Source organism: Coccidioides posadasii, chromosome 3, assembly GCF_018416015.2.
Source record: "Coccidioides posadasii str. Silveira chromosome 3, complete sequence".
Classification (NCBI taxonomy): Eukaryota; Fungi; Ascomycota; class Eurotiomycetes; order Onygenales; family Onygenaceae; genus Coccidioides; species Coccidioides posadasii.
Window position 1 is genome coordinate 2,169,901 of NC_089409.1, and position 20,014 is coordinate 2,189,914.

Below are 20,014 nucleotides of genomic sequence, written 5' to 3' on the forward strand. Positions count from 1 at the left end.
GAAATCACATATCACGTTTGGAGATTTATCGGCTCAAAAGTGATAGGCGTTATCTGGTCGAAGCCAGCCCTGATTCCCGAGCCAGACAAGCTCGACAACGCTGTGGCCCTCCCAGTCCTTGCAGATGTAGGTCTGATGGACATTGTTGCCGACAACAACGGAGTCTGACAGCATCCATCGATCCTTTCTGATTCCAGGCTGGTCTTTAAGTCTCAACGGTCCCAGTCTTTTCTCATAGCCCTTTGGATCCTCGTTCCATGTCTTTTCGGTGTGGTCGAAATTTATTGCGCTGGCGGAGATGCTGGCATCCATAGTGTATCGGACAATGGAGTAGCCATTAGTCAATACCCAGAAGCTCCGCTTCTCAACTCCATTGTCGCCTTGTTCGACTGTCTCGTCAAACTGCCAGCGTCGCAGCACGGAATGGCGTCCTGCAACTATAGCTACAGCGCTCATTTTGGCAACATCCGTTTTAAACCAGGTGTTCCAGTGATGTATGGAGTTGATTTCTTTCCCGGATTCAAAAATTCCGTCGGGCTTCCCGGTCATGTCCATTTGGTACAGTGAATCCCAAGCCGTGAACTTTGTTTTCCCAAATTTCTCAATGCATTGCGCTAGCTTTTGGTCTCCATGTCGTTCACCAAAATCTTGGCATATCTGGTACATTGGTTGGAGGGCGTCCAACAATCCTTTTGAGATAAATACCCCGGCTCCACCGAATGCAATGTGCCCAAAGGTTTTGACCTGCCAACTTGCTTCAGACAAACCACCGATGTAGTGTTTCTTAGAGGCGTCCAGCGTTGCGAGCTTCTCTGCAATTCTCGGCAGGAAAGGGAAGAACGTATCATCATCGACAAAGCTGACCCATTTCGTGTCTGGTCGCTCTTCATCAATAAATTCCCTCAAAGCACCAACCAAGCCGAAATAACGAGCATTGAACTCCAGCGGAGAAGGCTTCAATCTGAGGTCGAGGCCACGGGTCCGGAAATAAGCCTCCTGGAAGTCAAGGTCATGTCGGTTGTCAGGCACAAGAACGAGGAGAGTAGCCTTGGTATTTCCATAGGAATATAATAGGGATGGCAAGAGGCTGTCCAGCCTCTCAACGGTTGTTGCGAGGCCAAACAGGAGCTGGCTTGTACTTTCGATAGGCAGGTCTGTGGCGACGTTGACATCCACGATCGGTGGACACGGCCAAGGGTCGGTCTCGTTGGACACTTTTAGTCCACGCTCAAGAGCGCGAAACGGTGGAAGGACCTTTCCCTCGATGGGCTCCAGTGAATTGAATTTCGTGGTTGCGGGGTGAAAGTTGGGACGCATGTAGACGCGGGTATAGTTCTTGCGAATGAGCCATTCTCCCAGGGCCACTGCTGGGGCAACTGATTTGTCGGTGTGACACAATTCGTCAGGAGTCTTGTTGGGGATATCTGATTGCGAGTGGCTGGAACTGGTGGAAGCCACTCGGTTCACTGGAGAATCGACCTTGATGAGGATGGTGTTGTCATACCGATGAGTACCCCAGAAGAAGAATAAGGTGGTGATCGTTGCAACAATCACGGACATCAGAATACGAACCCTTACGTGAGCCATAATGACAAACAATGGACGCTTGTGACGTTCCAGAAGGCTTTATTTTATAGCTCTGCTCTTGGCACAGGACCTTTTCCCCTCCCTGGTAGACAGGCTATGGGATGAGAAGGAACAAGGCAAATGTGCTTGAAGGAAAAGAAGGGACTGGAGCAAAGCAGAGCTAAGAGAGTGGCATGAAGGCCTCTGGAGGACGCGAAAAGCACGCGTTGGAGGGAAGATGGACGAAAGGAGAGTGAGGTCAGAGGTTCTGATAAACACTGACAACCCAAGGTTCAGGTCAGGGCCATTACGTTTATCACGTGCGTGTAATCAAACTGCAGATGAATAAAGGGAAAAATGAGAAAAGAGGATAGGGGAGAGAGGGAGAACTGCACACAGCAGAGTGTGGCTTGGGATGCAGCTCTGTCCTGCACGGCAGCCGCACGTTGATTCTACATATAGAATTCAGACTGGGTTTATCTACCCCCAGGAATCGATCTTCCGTGTGTAATTCAACCGTGAGGTATGTGCATACATTGGATCAGATATGATTATGGGATACCAATGTCTCTACAAGATTGCGCAGTACGATTATCATTCAGAAGAAAAAGGGACTCTCCGAATTCCTTCCCCCTAATGCCGGAATGCAGGGTATTGCTTTCTAAAGAAGACTGAGTTCCCGCTCAACTTCCAACGGCAACCTGGAAGTTCGAGGATGCCCCCGGTTTGCATCTGCGGTGGCCCGCTATCTACCCACTTGGCAATTTTTAACTAGACGACTTTCGTTGTTAGAGTTGAGTGCATGGCTTCACAGGGCCATCTCGAGCGTTAAAGCACATCCGTCCCAATCAATCTTTTCCTGAAAGGATCAGCTTCATCACTTGGAATAATATACCTTCAATCCAGCCGTTACATAGGAGAATCCCTTGCTTCAGAACTTGGTTTATTTCATTTGTGATGCATCAATTTGCACCCCCACAAAATGAAAAGATGGACTCTTTAAGCAGTCTGGTGGAGTTGATCTGAGTCTCCATCCTGTGACGGCAATTTTGATGGAGCATCTCTGGGAAATCTGCAGTGATAACGAATTAATTCTGTTTCAAAGTTGTCAGCCACCTCACCCATAACAGGTCTGAGCTCAAGATTGAAGCTGGTCTTCCAGAGGTTTCTGTTTCCAAAATTACAGCCTCAGTAATATGAAATTGGAAGATCGAGAGACAGCAATAACTACCTATAGATCAGTGAATAACAGAACAAGCCACTCCTGTATATATCCCCTATACTATCACAAAATAAATGGCGCATTTAGCAAAATGAACACTTCTGCTTCCAACTCCTCCTTGTACTTATCACCAAATGTGCTGTGATATATATATTCCTTCTCGTTTTGGCTCCCATACGGCCACAAAGCTCGGGTGAATTCCCAATACTCCGGCTTAAACCCTGCGTTTTCGAAATCGATAAGGCCATGTAGTCGGCCAGACCGAATAATAATGTTCGACATGTGGAGGTCGGAATGCGTGAATACAACCTCATGCTTCTTCTCATATAGGAGGGAAATTGGACGCTCGTGTTTACGTTTGTCGATGTCGACGACATCTCGAACGAGCCGGTCCGTGAAATCGGCAACTGAGTTATATGGACCCCAAGAGTTGTCATCTTGCCCGTGTCGATGGTCACAAATTGGACCACCCAATGTGTTCGCGATGAGATGGTTTGTGTTGTTTGGAATCCGTCGTAGCTGTTCGATCCAACCGGCCAGGTCTTTTCCTATCTGCTCCCGCTCTTCAAATGTTGTCCGGTAATGTACACCGTTCAATGGATGTCCAAAAATTCTTGTCATCAGGATGAACCCCGATTTGTCATCTATCACGACAGAGTCAATCAATTTAGGTGCATTTATTGTCGTATACTTCTCCACTAATAGTAAGGCGTTCGCCTCGTTTTCTGTGTACTGGCGGGCCACCTTGAGGCATAGACCCAGTGGGAGACATTTGATGGAGCATTTCCTTTGGATAGGATCAAAGTACTCAACCAGTCGAACGATCAGCTTATAAAGGGGTATCCGGGCAAAGTTGGGCAGAACGCGCAAAAATCCTCGAAGCAAAAATCTCCCCGTTTGTCCAAGAGTTCTAGGCTCTATGATCATGTTAGTCGACGCATAATAGCATGATTAAAGGGATGACTGACCGGTCCACTCAGGCCACCCCAGTCGCATGTGCTCCTCTATAACATGGAAATGCAAAGCTCTGGTAATAATAATATGGACGTTTAACAGCACATTCACTGGAAGCGGATGAGTATCCGGATTCGGTGTCGATGGGATTTTATAGAACGACTCATGCCCATCCAAAGACTCGGGTAATATATTTCGAGGTGAGATGGCTTCAACCCACCACTGTAACCCATAGATTTAGCATCCTACATATCAATTCGAACGTTTCCGGGCAACTTTACCCCACCGTTGCGCTCGTCTCTGAAAGTATGGTCTGGCATTTCTAGATAAATTGACTTCTTAATTCTGAATTGTCCATAACGAAAAGAAGTTCGTACTGGCCGAGACATTAGCCAGAGGTTTTTCAGCTCATTCTTCTGATTACGCGTCTCGAGTAAACTAAAAATCTCCTCAACCCTCTCGCGAGTTAGGAGCGCCTCCAGCATCGGTCGCAAATATCCCTAATAATCGTTAAGCGAAATACGACGAACTCCGAACACAGTTACTTAAGAAAGCTGTTGAGCATACCCCAGGGCACAGGTCGCTATCGTTCACGAGCGATGGAGCGAGTATATATATAGGCTTAACATCGACGGTTGAGCCTGTAATACAGCAACGATGCCCATCTCGCTCCCTGAGACCGGCTTCAATTTCTGGAGATACTTGGTCATCGCGACACACTACCACACTATATGAATATGTAGCCCGATGAGATCAAGTTGAAGGATAGGCACATCTCACTTTTATTTGCCAATGTCAACCAGTCCTTTCGGATCGAGCGAAGTGTCTCCTCCAAGGTGCACTGCGGGTTTTCGGATAATCGCCGAAGCACATATCGGCCTGCATCATTAGGCTCAGCAGCCCAAAGGAGGAACGAACGTAGTGCGAGAATCTCAATGGCAGATAATTGCGCAGATTCGACTTTCTTCAGGCCTGCCTGATATTCTTGTCCAAATTTATTCATCGTGATGTAAATGGGGATTCTAGGAAGAGCTTAAGAGGAAAAATGGTGATAATTCTGATGAAGAGGTGTGGGTTTGGCAGCCTTATATTTCTTCCACACAAGTTAAACGCCAACAAGCCTGCTATATAAGAACAGGGTGGAGGGTTGTCAACACAAATGCACTATGTAGCCTTATATTTAGTTAACTAACTAAGAGTGAACTAACTAGTTGACTACGGAGTATGTACGGAGTACTCTGTAGAGTCCCACATCCGCGAGCGTGATTTGTGAGATGAAGTCTCCGCCTATTTGTCAAAGAAATAGCCGCCACATCCCTGACCTAAAATTGGGTAATTGGATCATACATACTCACACACCTCTTTGTAACTTTTCCATACTGAACTGTATGTTCTGGAAGGCGCAAATAGTTATGTAGCTAGTTAACTCATGTGAGGTAGCTCCAGGTTATTTGAAGGCACTGCGAAAAGGAGGGTTGCTCCAGAGTTTTCTGTTTTGTTAACAGAGGCCATAACTAGTTCACTAGTTAGTTAAGTAACCTAGCAACCCACCTGTTATTCTTAGCTCAGCCAAGAGTTTTGGTTTCCCAAGATTGAACCTTTGGGATCATATGTATTTCAAGCAATATGAAAAGAAGCCCGGCAAGATTCATGCGAAGGTCAAAAATATTCTGGGACTGATTAATACAGAACATTGAGTTGTTAACTACTCAGTACTTTGTATCGAGAGCCAATGCTAACAAACTACAGAGTATGGAGTATTTAGTTAAACTACCTATAATGATGCGCCAGCAATAACGAGCTCTTGAGTTAATTTGTGAGAGGACATAGAGAGCAACAGCATACTAGTCAACGTTAAGCTGGTTACTCTATACTTACTATTAACTGAAAATTCCATGCTCTCTCTATATAGAGTCAAGTTGCTTCAAAATATGTAGTTATAGCCACACAAAAACCGCCCCCCCATATAACACATAGTTAATAGGCAGTCATAGTAAGAGTCAAAAAACAAATAACTCAACTCAAAAAGCCGAAGAACTCCAACTTCCAAACAATGACAGCCTTTCCAACATCCTGAATATCAATCGGGCTTCTCATAAGTCCCCAGTAACTGCCATTGGGGTACCAGATGCTAATTTCTCTGTTCTCCAAGTGGCAGAAAGCGATCCAGGATGTGATCAGCTAACAAAAGATGAGCATCTGATAATCTTTCAAATCTTGACTGCTAGGAAACCCTTACTCCACATCATTGCATCTCCTTTCATTCTCTTCTGCTCTAGAAATAAACCCGATCGAGAAGCAGACCCGTAGGACCCAAGGCATTGGCACTTATTTATTAAAAACTTGGCTTGTAACAACTGAGCGTTGTCCATTAGACGCCTGACCAGCAAAAAACAACCCTTCGTCCTCCAGTACCTCAACGTGATTGCGATCCGGTTGGAATCCGGTGTAACCTTGATCTGCAGTAACATAAATCGCCGCCTTCAACCAGGTTCGGCAGGTTTTGCCTTGGATAGGGATTTGCTCGAGCACGTCCACAAAAGCTAAGTGAAGTTCTCTTTCGAAGGCAGTGAGATTCGAAATTTTGATTGCGGTCAAAAAGTGTGTTGAATTGAGCAAGTGTGGATGCCAACGAGCTTCGAAGCGAAAAGGCGCCCCCGAGATTGGTATTGTGGTACATCATTCCGGTTCTCTCGTTCGCGGCAACGACCAGGCTCCAATGATACTGCCCTGGCTTTGCCATCCGGAATAAAACAACATAAAGACCTCCTGGCTCCAATGAAAGGTCATGGTTAAGTTGTGGCTCACCAGCCGGCACAGTCGAAGGGTTAGGGACGTTAGCCTGCTGAGAAGAAACGGCGAACGAAGTATTGCTCATCTTGATAGAAGTGAAAAATGAGGGCAGGTAAAACCAACAAAAAGAAAAAGGGAGCAATGTAGTCTGAAGCACAGTAGATAATATTGATTGAAAGAGCTGTTTGGAATGGCGATGATGATCTGGGATGACAGACTTGATGGAGAGTGCAGCCAGATTTTATATTTCCTGAAGCATTATTTTTTTAAGGAAAAAAAAAAAAGGCTGTGAATCTGAAACTTAGGACTTTCGCTAACCTGTGAAGCGCCTACCTCTTGAATGTCATGGAAGAGTTGAATGAGTAGGCGCCTATTCACGAAGAGCGCTAGGTGAAACCGTGGATCTCGGGCAAAAGCATTGGATGAGAATAGCGAAGGGCTTCGAGTCAACACTGGATCCCTTCGAGCATTGGAAGCGCTAAGCCCCAACCTAGATCATCCACCCTAGTCACCGAAGCTTGAGACAAGAGCTCTGGAGCCGACACGTCGAGCTAGAAATAGCCATTGGTTCTCGAAATAATAGGCACTGGTTTGGGCTTTTCCACGGCATCTTAGATCGACATGACGGGTACCAATGTCAACATGGCTGGCGGCACAGGAGGAGGAAGGTGCTGGCACCGGGCCGTACTCCACAGAGCACTAACTTGAAGCGGCGCATAGCAGAAAGGAATGAAACGCATGCAGAGAATGAGGTACTCCACACGGAGCACGTCCACGAATTCGATGAGTCCTCCATGTATGGAACCACAATTGGTGCATATGATTCGATCAACGAGCCTCAGTATCGTGCCAGGATGAAGAACGTGATGATCCTCTTTGCTTTTCGGGATGCTTTGGGACTTGGCGCTTTGCGGTTAGGAGAAGGCTGGGCCCAAGATGATCCCCGGCGCTTATTTTCAGCCGCAGGGTTGGCCGGAAAATTACTTGGCAGCGCTAATTAAGCTTTAGCCTCATTTGATCACAGGGTTGTTCCTTGTGCGAGTGGTCATGCATATGTGCCTGCAGGTGGTTCCCATAGCTTCAGCCGTCTTGGTCTGTTGGTACTGCTTTCAATAGTTAACGGACTTCCAATCAAAGCGCAAGATCTTCCACCTGAGTACGGAGAATATCTGGCGGACTATCGAGGGCCTTCTCCCAAAGATGTAAATTTAACCGCCGTTTAGAATACTGCGCAGTCTCCTTTGGGTTGATAGGGAGCGGGTTAGCAATGCGGGAAAACGCTTGCTACAGTCCGGCTAGAAGAGGATATCCCGTAGCGGCTCCTTGATGAGAGGTGCCGTAATACGGACGAGTCGCCGCAAACCTTCCAACTTGACATTTGGATTTCCTGCTAAGCTCAGTCATGGTTGACATTGGCTGGCCCATGTTTTGTAGCCAAGGATCAACAAGTTGATTTGATATGATATTTAGTTGTCCAGTCGGGTTCCTGGCATCTAGAGGTGTATGGCCCACTAACCTTACTGGAGCTTTTCATTCTTTAGTGTTGAATCAGAATTGATAGCGTCATCGCAGTACTGCGCTATTGCCGGCGATAAATATGTTCAAATCCTAAATTAATGTAGAGCGTGGCAGCGAACGTGAGGACACTATATTTGGATCGAAGGCATAATTTCACAGCTTTGAAAAAGCTAATACTGACAGAGGGGATATCCGCTGGGATGTTCGATAACTCCATGCTCAATGGGAGCTGATGTTGAACCCCGAATTGAGTGACGGGAAGACTTCAACAGACATGACCACATAAATAGACCATTTCCACGGAGACAGTCCATTAGTCCAACAAAGTCTCGTTTCGGCCATTAAATTGGTCAACGTCTCGCGGTATTCTTCGAAAGGACAGGGAGCATTCGCGCACATCGGCAATCTGGGTGCCTCCTCAATGGCTGATATCAGCAATTCTGGCTTATCTTCCCGAATCAACTCTACGTAAAGCCAATATAAAGCCCATGATTCTCGGTGCAGGCTTTAACTATAACAATCAGTACATGCCTTGGCAACCCGGGATTGACATAGGGTGGTGATGCTGACTGAGCATGACACGATGGCTGCTGGTAGAACATCAGTGCTCATGGCACAGTCAGACCCCGGGTGAGAGCGCAAGTCGTGGGGAGGGAGCTGCTGTATTGCAGAGTGCTAGTGATTTTGTCACCCACAGTACATAGTAGCCAACATCTCGGGCATTCGCGTTCTCCTTTGTCATTGGAATGGTGGGACATGATGGTCCTTGCGTGCGGTAAGGGCGCAAGCACTTACGACCAAAAGGAGGGCTTCATACAGGGGAAAAGGGTTTATTGCCCTAAAACGCCCCACCAGCCTAGTTTGGTTTCATGGGTATCTTGTTGCGTACTCTGTACGTCGTAGTCATGGTGCCGTTGAGGCTGACTTTTAACCGAGCCGGTTAGAGTTCGTTTGCACTGTTTGCTCGTTACCCCCTCTCCGCTGCTGAGGATCGGCGCAAGTTGACTGAGCACTCTGGAATTACTGTAGAACGTATGTCAACTCACTCCTGGCTGATACGGCTGTATGAACCGTTTGTGAACCGCATCAAATATCTCTCGTTATAGTTGATCAATTATAGTTTAAAATTTTGTTTCCCTCCTCTCTGCCTGGTGAACCGAATCTATTGCCGAGCATACGGAATGGCAAGGCAAGAAAGGAAAACTATAGTCGTCGTCGGGTGAGGCTACGGTCTTTTGTCAGGCCCCAGTTCCATTCGTTGGGGGGGCAATCAACTAACATTCATGCAGAGCGGGAGTTCTTGGTCTCTCCTCGGCGCTCACTTTGCTGAAAACACTCCCTTCCTCTAAATATCCGATACTTCTTGTAGCGTCCTACTTTTCATTCGATGGCCCGCACCCGTCTTATCCAAGCACAGCAGCAGGTGCTCATTATCGACCTATCCCGGCAACTACTCCCCAATTAAAATATGAGGCCGGTCTTGCCAAGATAACATGCGATCGGTTTAAGAAGCTTGCGTCGGAGCATCCCGAATATGGCATCAAATTCATGGAAGGCATTGAATATATCTCGGGCGAAGTTGCACCAGTATACAAGGCGTTACCCCCTGAATATACCCAGCTAGATGGATTTCGTGTGCTCAATGATGATGAAAAGCCCCCTGGGGTTGACTTTGGAGCCAGATATGAAACATATACCATTGATCCAGAAATATATCTAGCTCACTTATTACGACGATATAGACTTGATGGCGGCGAAATAAAGAGAATGGAGTTGGCATCTTTGCAGGAGGCGTTCGAGATCGATGGATATGACGTAGCTATGGTTGTTAATTGCAGTGGGATGGGATTTGGCGACCCGGATAGCTTTATTATCCGCGGTATATTCAACTCTACTGAAACGCGAGATTCAGGAGTCACAAGAATAACTTCTCATGCAGGACAAACTTGCCTCGTCGCGAACACGTGCGATAAGACTATAACGCGACAAGATGCTGACGGATGGAGCTTTCTTATCCCTCGTCCCTTAGAGGGTGGCACTATAGTGGGCGGAACCAAGCAGCCAAACGATTGGAGCTCTGTACCGACAGCAAGCATACGAGAAACTTTGCTCGAGAAAGCTGCCAAGTTGTATCCCGCCATATTAAACGCTCAAGGGAAGTTTGATGTGATACGGGACATTGTTGGTCGTCGTCCAGCTCGAGAGGGAGGTCTCCGACTTGAAGTCGAGACACTTCCGAAAACTGCATCCCCAAAGCGGACCGTAGTGCATGCTTACGGGGCCGGGGGGCGGGGATATGAGCTTAGCTGGGGAATCGCGGAGGAAGTGGTAAGAATGGTGAAGGACAATCTTCCGGAGAGGCTTCATAGTCGACTATAATGTCCAAATAGTCCCTCCCATTAAAAACCATATACGAGATAAAGAGAATCAACGCAGGATTGCACAGTTGCTATGAAGAACAGAAACTGCGGGAAGAAAACCTAACTTCTACCAGCCCGGCAACGTTGACTACGAACAGAGGCTCTCGGGGTAGAGATTTGGCGGGGAAAAAAGGGAACCGCCAGGGGTCATAGGATAAAGAATATGAAAAAAGAAGTGCCAAAGTAGCATGTCTTGGTTTCGATCCAAGGTCCTCCGGGTTATGAGCCCGGCGCGCTTCCGCTGCGCCAACATGCTGTTGTTGTGTGGATTTGATGACACGAGTGATTCATACTTCGTTGAGCACTGCAAATTTCTCTTTGGGTGGGTCGTAGAGATTTTCTGGTGGAGATGAGTCACCACAGCACAAATCCGAGAATTTGCCGGCAAAAACAATAAACTGATTGGATTCTCAACGCCGTTGGATTCCTTTTTCTTTTCTTTTTCTTTGTTACTTACGAAGTACTTTCTTTCCTTTTTCTTTTTTTTTTTTTTTTTTTTTTTTTGGTTCCTCTCCTGAGAAGGTCACTGCGTTGAATAGATTTCGAAAGACAAATAATAATGCATCATGTCATGTTTCTAGATGCAAATTCGCTGCTCCTGGCAGTGAAAAGTGGCGACGGATAACCGTTTTCACTTAGCTTTCTGGTTTCTCTCGCCGTTTGATGTGAGCCAGGTTTGTTGAACCGGCTCATTGAGCATGTGATTTTTAACCAGCATCCGGGCCTTGCAGCTGGTCAGGTCTCAATTTCCCGAGTCACTTGAAGATTCAAAGATGCATACCTCTTCAAAGGCCATCCAATGGCTCCGAGATAACATACCAAAAAAAAGGAAATTTCAGCATTTCCACACTTTCTTAGTGGCTTGAAGTCGCTTCAAATGAGCCATCCGGGCACTGTCTTATGGCGCTCATCTCTAATCTCAAGAAGCTTCCAGTTCGTTGGCATATTATGCTCAGGTGCTTTGGACGGAGCAGTCACCTAGTACCTCTGGATATGACTAAGCCTTGATTTAGCCTCTACTCCGTAGCTTGCTCGTCCATTGATCGAAATACTTGGAAGGGCTAACCCCGCCAACACTAACAAGCAGAGCGCGATGGCAGATATCAAACCTCCTTTTACCGAAGAAACCGCTCAAAAAAAAAGGTCAAGCCTGCGCAGGACCTTTGGAATACACGGTGCATGATCGCACATCATCCTAGCTCGGCAACCAATCAAATTAGTAACGTCTGCATGAAGAGATCCATCCCGCATAATCAATGTGCAGTTTTGGTACGAGTATCGGGATGGGGAAGACGGGATGAAGTGGAAAAGATGCTATGGTCTTGAAGATTGGACTTTCGAAACGGAGGGCGAAGAGGCGGGGAGGATGAGGAAACGACAGATGAGTGGGAATGATGTTCTTATTGGGCCTGATGGCAGCGGAGAAGGGAGATGGTTCGGAGATGAGGTGGAGGATGTTGACGTTGTGAAAATCGAAGGAGGACATTGGTAGTGAAGCTGCGGAATAGGTCACAGTATATCGCTGGTTTCTGTTCAACTATCAGTCATATTGGGTTGTGATATATATATATTGTTTACAAAATGCAATCCACCTTATCAGCATTATTTCTCACCCTGGCAAAAACCAAGTGCGCGAGTTTAACGCCTTCCAAGTGTCCCGAAATATGCCCGGCAAATAACAAATTAATCTTCTCTGATGTAAGGGTTAAATCTTTCAATAATATCCTCGACAGTAGGTACAGGAGAATCATCATCTTCCCCAGGACGTGGAATGTAAGGATACCGGTCATGATTGGGATGTTTTGGTGGGATCAAAACGTCGTTCAGGACATGAATTACACCATCCCTTGCAATGATGTCCGAACTAGCAACCGAGATAAAGCCATTAATTTTCATGGTTGCAAAGCGATAGAAGCGTGCGATATCGATGCTCAAGCGATGGTTTTCCAGGAGGGTTGGCAAATCAACCTTGAGTGCAAACTGTGAGCCATCGTATCTAATATGCATGGGGTATAGGATTAGGCCTTAAGAATATCTCACATGGATAGTTTTACTATCTTCGTCCTTCTTTGGCTGATGATAAGCATCTGAATATAGCGTATGCCCGAAAACGATGTGATACTCAAGCAATGCCTTTAGGTGTTTCTCCCCCCAGCGGCTGAAAAGAAATGCGTTGACTCTGGGACCAAGCTTGCGAAATGCAATGTTGGTTGGCGCAAAGAACGTGCCGCCCATGTGGCTTGAGGTATCATTCAACTTCTCATAGAGACCAGTTTTCCATAGTCCAAAGTCCAAAGCGCTGAAAACCGAAGGAACGAGACTCAATGTATCAGACGATTGGAATGGTGGGAGGAGGATATGGTCGAGGATTTGTACTAAACCGTTCTTGGCACACTAGTCTCCCATATCAGCTCGCAAATACAAAACAACGCGTGCAAGTGGCTAACCAGGTCAGGCTTGACTATATGGGAGATATAATTGAGGGTGAGGCCACCGACACCAAATTGGGTGCTGATTCGCTGGTCATGATCTCCCAATTCACTTTGCTCTAGCAGAGTTCGGATCGTCCGAGAGTGGAATATCTCTCTTGCGGTCTTCGGTTCCTTTAAGATGTGATATTGAACAAACTTCTTCACATATTCTTTCGGCGGGTGGTGATTCATAGCCTTCTGCAAGGCCTTATTCCTTGGAACAAGCACTGTGTGATTTTCCTTTGTGGAATTAAGGAGGTCAACAATATCATCAAACTGGGAGACCAACTTTGCAAAAAGCTTAGTTCTTTTCGTTGAATTTATTAATTGGTATGTTGTTTTCTCAGGGTCTCCATGGTGGCCACAGAAGTTGGGACTGTTAGCATCTAAGTAGTCATGACGAAACTCATCGACAGCATTCTTCTCTGGCTTTGACAGACGGCCCGATTGCGGCTGGTAAAGTGCCAACGTAGAGGCAATTTCGATGTTATTAAATATTTCCTCGGTGTAAGATGTAGAGAATGCTATTCCCCCCTCGGCTCTGCTATCGTCCGAAACTGGGCTAGGGATGCTGGCACTATATCCTATAAAAGGGTCGAGAGAACTCTGGCCAGGAATAACGAAGCCTACTGCAGTGTAAGCTGCAGACAACAAAAGAACCAGCTTCATCTTTGCGGGCTATCCGAGATAACACTGCGAAGGAGCCGTCGACAGAATCAAAGACCGTATTGAGCTTCGGATCGAAATCGAGCCCGTTGCGGTGAGCTGGAGAACTCTCAAACAGAAATCGTTTTGCACTCGCATGTGAGGGAGATATAACCGGGCGTATCATTTCCAATCATTGAAGCCAAGTTAGCCGGGCTCCAGGTTCCAGCAACCGCTGACGCAACTCCCAGGAGCAGGTTTAACCAGTAAACCTCCGCTCCAGGAAGCTAAATCAGCTGTAAAGCTCCGTTTAGATCCGGGTTGCAAACTGGATACAAAGTCATTGGGCAAGGGAATAGCAAACTCCAGTAATTCTGGTCTATACGCCAGTCTAATCCAGGCGGCACCATATCCGGATTGCGTTGCTTGGCCACACGCTCCCTTTACCTCTCAGCGTTGAAGTTGCTTTGATGTTGAAACAAGCGTTGTGATGATATCATCGGCTAACAAGGCAACTCGTCAGTCCGGATTATGTAACGCGAGACCGTGTCTTGGCATTCATCCGCTGTCCCTCTCTTATCGGAACGTCGGCCGCTTGATGGCTGACTTCACTCCAGCTGGGACAAGACTGTCTTGGTTGATTAGCTTCTTTATATCCACCCTAATGTGCTTTTTGACTAGCAATCATGGAAATGGGTTCTCCCATCCACTTCGGCTTTCAGCCTCATGTATTCCTTGCTGGAAAAGTAACCATCGAAAGGACTGCCTCCAGCCCAAGCAAAGATATGAAGAGACGGCTATTGTCGCACTTTCATCCATGACAAGGCCAAATACTTGTCTGCTTTTTGCGTCCTTCTTGCTAGAATATGTTGTATATGCTAGCACTTTCTTTGCATTCATGATATATTGAATGCTTCTAGAATGTAAGTGAGAGTGATACATAATAATGGTATCACCCTCTGTGCCCTGGTTTTCTCAGGAAATTCCCTTCAGTGATTTGGCACGATATTCTGGGATAGAATGCCTTTTTATCTCAAGAGTTGTTAAAGGGGTACCTGGGAGACGCCGTGTTCTAAAACAGTTGTGCAGCGCTAGCTTCACCCTCACTGTACCATTTCCTGGTTACCTAACACTGTGGATTTTGTCACTGATATGTGGTTGTTTCCTTATCATCTATCAGGTAACCTAACACATTACCTATAGCCCACTCCTCTTGTTATTATCTTAATCCACCTCTGCGGCTAATACTTAGTTAATCAGACACGTCTCGCGTCAAATACATTCTGTATCTGTCCGGTCTTCATCCCTGATACAACCAACTACAAAAGGTTATGGTGTGTTTGACGCCTCCTTCATTTCAAAAGATCCTACATTTCGTTCAAGAAGTTGATCATCAAAGCTCAGATCGGGTTTCCTGACTCTCTGTAACAGCTATCCCAAAGGCATTCCTTGTTCCTCACTTTTCGTTTTCTCCGCAATCTCCACTCTCGAGCTGTTGTTTATACTGAGCATTGACCACTTACATTATTTAATAGAAGCTACTTAAATATCCTCTCTAATGACACTCTTCTGAAAAGCTTATGGAGAAGGACACTATTAAGGATCGTTCGCAACCGAAGAGGCAGCCCCTTCACGACGCTAGCAACCGCCTTAATATCGTTCATAAATCGTCACGTCAAACACGCTATGACCACATAGCATTGTCATCCGAGAAGCAAATGACATCCTCAGATCCACCTGATGCCTTGAATGGACATGACTTCCCTCCTGCCACTGCAGAAAACAAGCGCATATCGGCCGTTTTAGACTACCACTCGGATCCGAGGCGCAACTCGGCCATCTCAACCACTTCCACCAACTCCGGGAGATCACGGCGAAAGACTCACATTGGGCCATGGCAACTTGGGAAGACGCTGGGCAAAGGATCTACTGGTCGTGTGCGCCTGGCAAAACATTCAGTCACCGGTCAGACCGCTGCGATTAAAATTGTATCGAAGAAGTCGGCAGCACTAGCACAGAGCCAGAGTATTGCGGCTATGGATAAGAAGATTGATGCAGCCCCTGGTTCCAGAACAATTCCGTCGGGTATTGAAAGAGAAGTCGTGATCATGAAGCTTATTGAGCATCCAAATGTCATCAGCCTATATGATGTGTGGGAAAACAGGGGAGAGCTGTAAGGGTACCATGCGGAAGTCCTTTGAGGGTTTCATGAATTAACATGCATCCAGGTATCTAGTTCTTGAATACGTCGAGGGTGGCGAGCTCTTTGACTACGTCTCAGAGAGAGGACCGCTTCCAGAGATAGAAGCGGTCCGTCTCTTTAGGCAAATTATCGCTGCGCTGTCTTGTTGTCATCAGTACAATATCTGCCACCGTGACCTTAAACCTGAAAATATCCTACTTGATTTCCGGAAAAACATCAAACTAGCGGATTTTGGCATGGCTGCTTTACAGCCTGCCGGTCACTGGTTAAATACATCATGTGGGAGTCCACATTATGCTTCGCCCGAGATTATCAATGGGCAGAGATATCATGGGGACAAGGCCGACATCTGGAGCTGTGGAATTATTTTATTTGCAATGTTGGCTGGCTTTCTTCCATTCGATGGCGGTGATTTGGCAAACACCCTGAAACTCGTTAAAAGGGGCGAATACATCATACCGCCATGGTTTAGCCCGGAAGCCATAGATTTGATTCAGCGAATCTTGCAGAAGAGGCCTGAAAACAGAATTAGCATGGATCAGATGTGGCTACACCCTCTTCTCATGAAATATCAAGCACACCCCATCTTCGCTAATTCACCAATGGATTCTATTGGCCCACCACCGCCTCTGCAGTCAAAGGACTTCAAGAAAATTGTGACCCATCGCCGTGACATTGACTTGGAAGTTCTGAGGAGCCTTCAAACCCTGTGGCATGAGAAGGGAAAGGAAGATTTGATTGAAAACCTTCTCAACGATAAGTAAGTCTCCTCACATTCACCTATCAACATATTTCCAACTCTAAGTTAACCGCACTCCCTCTAGACCAAATCATGAAAAGCTCTTTTATAAAGCTTTGTTAAAATTCAGAGAAGAACAGCTTGAAAACTATGAAGGTCCACCTCTAGGATATTCCTCTAGTGACTATCATCATATTTCAAGACCCCTTTTCAGGCTGCAAAGAAGAATGCCGAGCAATCATGGTGAAAGCAACGTTTGGAGGCGCTCCAAATTCTCAATTGCTACAAATTCTTCTGGCATAAGAGAAGGCTCCAGCCGTGGACCAACCTCGGCGCCGACGATTGCGAGCTATGATCCGTATAGGTCATCTCGCACGGCTATTGCCGAACCGAAGGTCGAATATGCTAATGTTACGATCCATAGACATCAGTCAAATGATTCTAGTGCTGCCTTAAATTCTAAATCATCTCCACCTACTGGAAAACCGTCGATGGATCGAGCATCCGTCAATATGCGCTCGTCACCAAATAGTGGTCCAGGGACCTCATCACGGCGAAGCTCGTTGGCGTCCTACCAATCCCGTAGCTCCGTCGGAAGCCATTGCCAGCGAGCAAAATCCAGGCACAGCTACAAGAGAAACGTTAGCTTTCGGCATTTAAGAGGGCACAACCCCAATAGAGATGATAAGAGAATCGGTATGCCTCCAGGCCATTCTCAGTATTCGCTTTGTCAAGAAAGAAATAAAATGGGAAAACGGGAATCCGAGAGGGTCAAAAGGCTATCCTCGGAAAGGTTCAGCAGTCCTTCTCTGCCTTCACCACCAACCTGTGTGCGTCCAGCTACAAATAAAGTCGGTGAACTGGAAGTGGGAGCAAAACCTCGACAATCCTATCAGTATTGGAAAGAGGAAGCAAGAAAGGTTTCGCAGGAACTGGAACAGATCTGCGAAGAAGCGTTTAATAGCTCATCCCTTTCATCCTCCTATACGATTGAGACTGGATCTAAGTACCCCGAGTCGCCTGTCACTTCAATATCTACCCCTGGTAACCTCAACAGGTATTATGGCCAGACAAACACAAAACCTGTACGGGGACAGACATTTGAGTCGTCCAGTTCTTATGCCACTAGAGAACTGGCGGAAACGCGCCGTCGCTTGATTGAGCATTCGAAAAAAGCAAGGGCCGATGGTCTTCCTTCACATCTATCGGAAGTAATTTCACATTTGGACCGCTTAATTGAAGGCAAGCCATCTCATTCTGTCGCTAAGAATGCAGCGTTAGCAGCGGAAGCTGCCAGACCACCTCATAATGTAACAAGAAATTTGCCATCTATTTTGGAGGAACGACACAGCGTCAAAGATTTCCTTTCGGGCGAAACTACCTCGAGCTATATACCCCCTCCGTTGGACCTGGATGTGTGGGAAAAGAAAACAATCCGAGTAGTACCTGATTCAACCAACAATCTCGATAATGTCAGACCATTAACCATCCGAAAAAAGCGGACGACACTTGAACTGCCAGCTCCTTCAAATGAGTCAACAAGCTTCAGTCAACCGCAACGCAGCTTGAGCCAGTCTCTCACCCGTAACCGATCGACAGGTCGACGAAGCAATACTGGCCGGTTTTTTAGTGGCCTTGAACCCATTGAAGAAAATCCAAAATCGTCAAAGAAAAATGAATTTCGCAATTCAGGGGACACAAGAAAATGGTCTCGGTTCAAATATCGATCCCAAAGCTACAGCGACGTTGGTCCTCCGACACCACCAAAGGATGATGTGCCGTTATCTAGACAATCATCGATTTCTCACATGACGAGTGGCGCTTCTCAGGGTACTGAAGAATACCCCGTGGTTGAAGATGACAATTTAAATTGGATTAAGAAAAACAAACCAGTAGAAACGGGGAAGAAGCTTCTGAAACTTTTTGGCATGAAAAAACGCGACAAAGCAGTTCATGAATTTAGTCAAGAAAGTAAGCATAAATAAACATATGTATGGAATAATTTTTGAACCTTACTAACTTATTTACAGGCAACTGTTTTAATATTTCAGTCACCAGCCTGGATAATAAAGATGAGAGTGACATTTTCGGAACCAACGATCATTTTCTCTCAAATACGCAAAACGAGGCGGGTTCCCCAACGCATCCAGCGTCAAGCCAGAACTGGTTCATGAAATTCTTCCGTATCAAAGCGGCCTCTAAGGTGATCGCGCTCAACGCACCCAAAGCCCGCGCCAGAAAGGAAGTTATAAAGATTCTCCGCGAGTGGAAAAGGTACGGCATCGAAGGCATTCGTGTTGATAAGCAAAATAGCGTGATACGTGGGAGAGTTGGAGAACTAAACTGTGAGCCCTTCACCCTATAATATGTCGCCTTTTAAAACCTTGAAACATAGTGCTAACTAAGTTAATAAGTTCTCCGCCTTCGCCCTGTCGAGTTTTCCGCCGAACTTTTTACCGTGCTTGAATATGGTCGTCACGTTAGTCTCAGCTTGATACGGTTGAAGCAAGAACGAGGTGCAGCATCATCGTTCCGAAAGGTCGTGGAAACGCTGATCGCGGTGTTGAAGCAGCGCAAACTGTTGGTCGAAGATACGGTAAAGGCGAAGAAAATGGCAAAAGTTCTCAGTCTCACAGGTCAGTAGGTCAAACTAGGCATCCAGACCCTGTCGGGTATTGGCCCTATATTTGGCTGGACGACGCAAAGCTGGATACCATGCAATGCGTTGGGTATTGCAATACCTTGTCCGACTTTGGTTCTGGCTTGGGATCACCTGGTTCTGGAACCTCAATACGCAAGCTGTTTTGTTCTCAGTTGTCCATCATTATTTTCGCTTGTGATCTTGCTCAATGTGCACTCATTGTTAACAAACCTCCGCTTGTCCTTTTGCCCCAACCTTAACCAGCATAAAAGGCAAAAAAGGAAAAAAAAAAAAAAAAAAAAAAAAAAAAAAGACCTTTCCTTTTGATTTCTGTTGATCAACCGCGCCATGGACACGGCCGTTGTCCGTTGCCCTTTTTCCGTATTTGCTAGGTTTGATTCCTTGTGATCCTCTGCTTAATCAATAAATATTAACGTGTCGTGTGCGCAAATATATCTTGATTCAAATCTTCAGCAACAACCATACCATACAAAAGTATCAGGAGCCATGATTGCCGCTTAATGCAACTGCGGAGGCTTCTGCATCAATACCCACGTTTTACTAATGATATCAGGGGCGCCATGGTGCGGAATCACAATATAATCACATGGCAAATTACTTCAAGTTTTCTAGATCATTCTACCTTTCATCCACAGCCGTGCATATGGATATCCAGGCGCACGGCATTATATACCTCCTCCTCTGTGGCCAAGGGCATCTTCAATCCTATGATAAATAAGCCCATCAACCGAGAAACATATTTCTAACCCGCAAACAGGTTTCGTATTAGCCTTTCGTGGTAGCCGATCACAAAGACACGCAAGCTGCTCCACAGTAAGTTA

General features: G+C 46.2%; 7 protein-coding genes and 1 non-coding gene across 8 annotated transcripts; 2 read left to right on the top strand and 6 right to left on the bottom strand.

The window, feature by feature from the left end:
* Positions 1-33: 33 nt before the first annotated feature.
* D8B26_005662 (uncharacterized protein) lies at positions 34-1,588 on the bottom strand (the record flags this gene model as incomplete). Its single annotated transcript, XM_003069232.2, has 1 exon — positions 34-1,588. The coding sequence occupies exon 1, from the start codon at positions 1,585-1,587 to the stop codon at positions 34-36; it is 1,554 nt and encodes a 517-aa protein (XP_003069278.2). The 5' UTR covers position 1,588.
* A 1,234-nt stretch (positions 1,589-2,822) lies between these two features.
* D8B26_005663 (uncharacterized protein) lies at positions 2,823-4,866 on the bottom strand. Its single transcript, XM_066124948.1, has 5 exons — positions 4,523-4,866; positions 4,310-4,461; positions 4,024-4,242; positions 3,757-3,964; positions 2,823-3,705 (listed from the first exon to the last, which is right to left on the bottom strand). The coding sequence occupies exons 1-5, from the start codon at positions 4,743-4,745 to the stop codon at positions 2,852-2,854; spliced, it is 1,656 nt and encodes a 551-aa protein (XP_065981029.1). The 5' UTR covers positions 4,746-4,866; the 3' UTR covers positions 2,823-2,851.
* Positions 4,867-6,158: 1,292 nt separating this feature from the next.
* Positions 6,159-6,620, bottom strand: D8B26_005664 (uncharacterized protein; the record flags this gene model as incomplete). The annotated part of the gene is made up of 1 exon (XM_066124949.1): positions 6,159-6,620. The coding sequence occupies one exon, from the start codon at positions 6,618-6,620 to the stop codon at positions 6,159-6,161; it is 462 nt and encodes a 153-aa protein (XP_065981030.1).
* Positions 6,621-8,171: 1,551 nt separating this feature from the next.
* Positions 8,172-8,924, bottom strand: D8B26_005665 (uncharacterized protein). The gene is made up of 2 exons (XM_066124950.1): positions 8,749-8,924; positions 8,172-8,558 (listed from the first exon to the last, which is right to left on the bottom strand). The coding sequence occupies exons 1-2, from the start codon at positions 8,793-8,795 to the stop codon at positions 8,273-8,275; spliced, it is 333 nt and encodes a 110-aa protein (XP_065981031.1). The 5' UTR covers positions 8,796-8,924; the 3' UTR covers positions 8,172-8,272.
* Positions 8,925-9,229: 305 nt separating this feature from the next.
* On the top strand, positions 9,230-10,502 carry D8B26_005666 (uncharacterized protein). Its single transcript, XM_066124951.1, has 2 exons — positions 9,230-9,290; positions 9,343-10,502. Exon 2 carries the CDS (start codon positions 9,602-9,604, stop codon positions 10,430-10,432), a length of 831 nt encoding a protein of 276 aa, XP_065981032.1. The 5' UTR covers positions 9,230-9,290; positions 9,343-9,601; the 3' UTR covers positions 10,433-10,502.
* A 155-nt stretch (positions 10,503-10,657) lies between these two features.
* On the bottom strand, positions 10,658-10,729 carry D8B26_005667. Its single transcript has one exon. It is a non-coding gene; the product is annotated as a tRNA-Met (tRNA).
* A 1,000-nt stretch (positions 10,730-11,729) lies between these two features.
* On the bottom strand, positions 11,730-13,812 carry D8B26_005668 (uncharacterized protein). The gene is made up of 3 exons (XM_003069235.2): positions 12,921-13,812; positions 12,514-12,867; positions 11,730-12,441 (listed from the first exon to the last, which is right to left on the bottom strand). The coding sequence occupies exons 1-3, from the start codon at positions 13,611-13,613 to the stop codon at positions 12,157-12,159; spliced, it is 1,332 nt and encodes a 443-aa protein (XP_003069281.1). The 5' UTR covers positions 13,614-13,812; the 3' UTR covers positions 11,730-12,156.
* A 1,357-nt stretch (positions 13,813-15,169) lies between these two features.
* D8B26_005669 (uncharacterized protein) lies at positions 15,170-19,482 on the top strand (the record flags this gene model as incomplete). The annotated part of the gene is made up of 5 exons (XM_066124952.1): positions 15,170-15,762; positions 15,818-16,552; positions 16,617-18,502; positions 18,562-18,876; positions 18,946-19,482. The coding sequence occupies 5 exons, from the start codon at positions 15,170-15,172 to the stop codon at positions 19,173-19,175; spliced, it is 3,759 nt and encodes a 1,252-aa protein (XP_065981033.1). The 3' UTR covers positions 19,176-19,482.
* Positions 19,483-20,014: the final 532 nt, after the last annotated feature.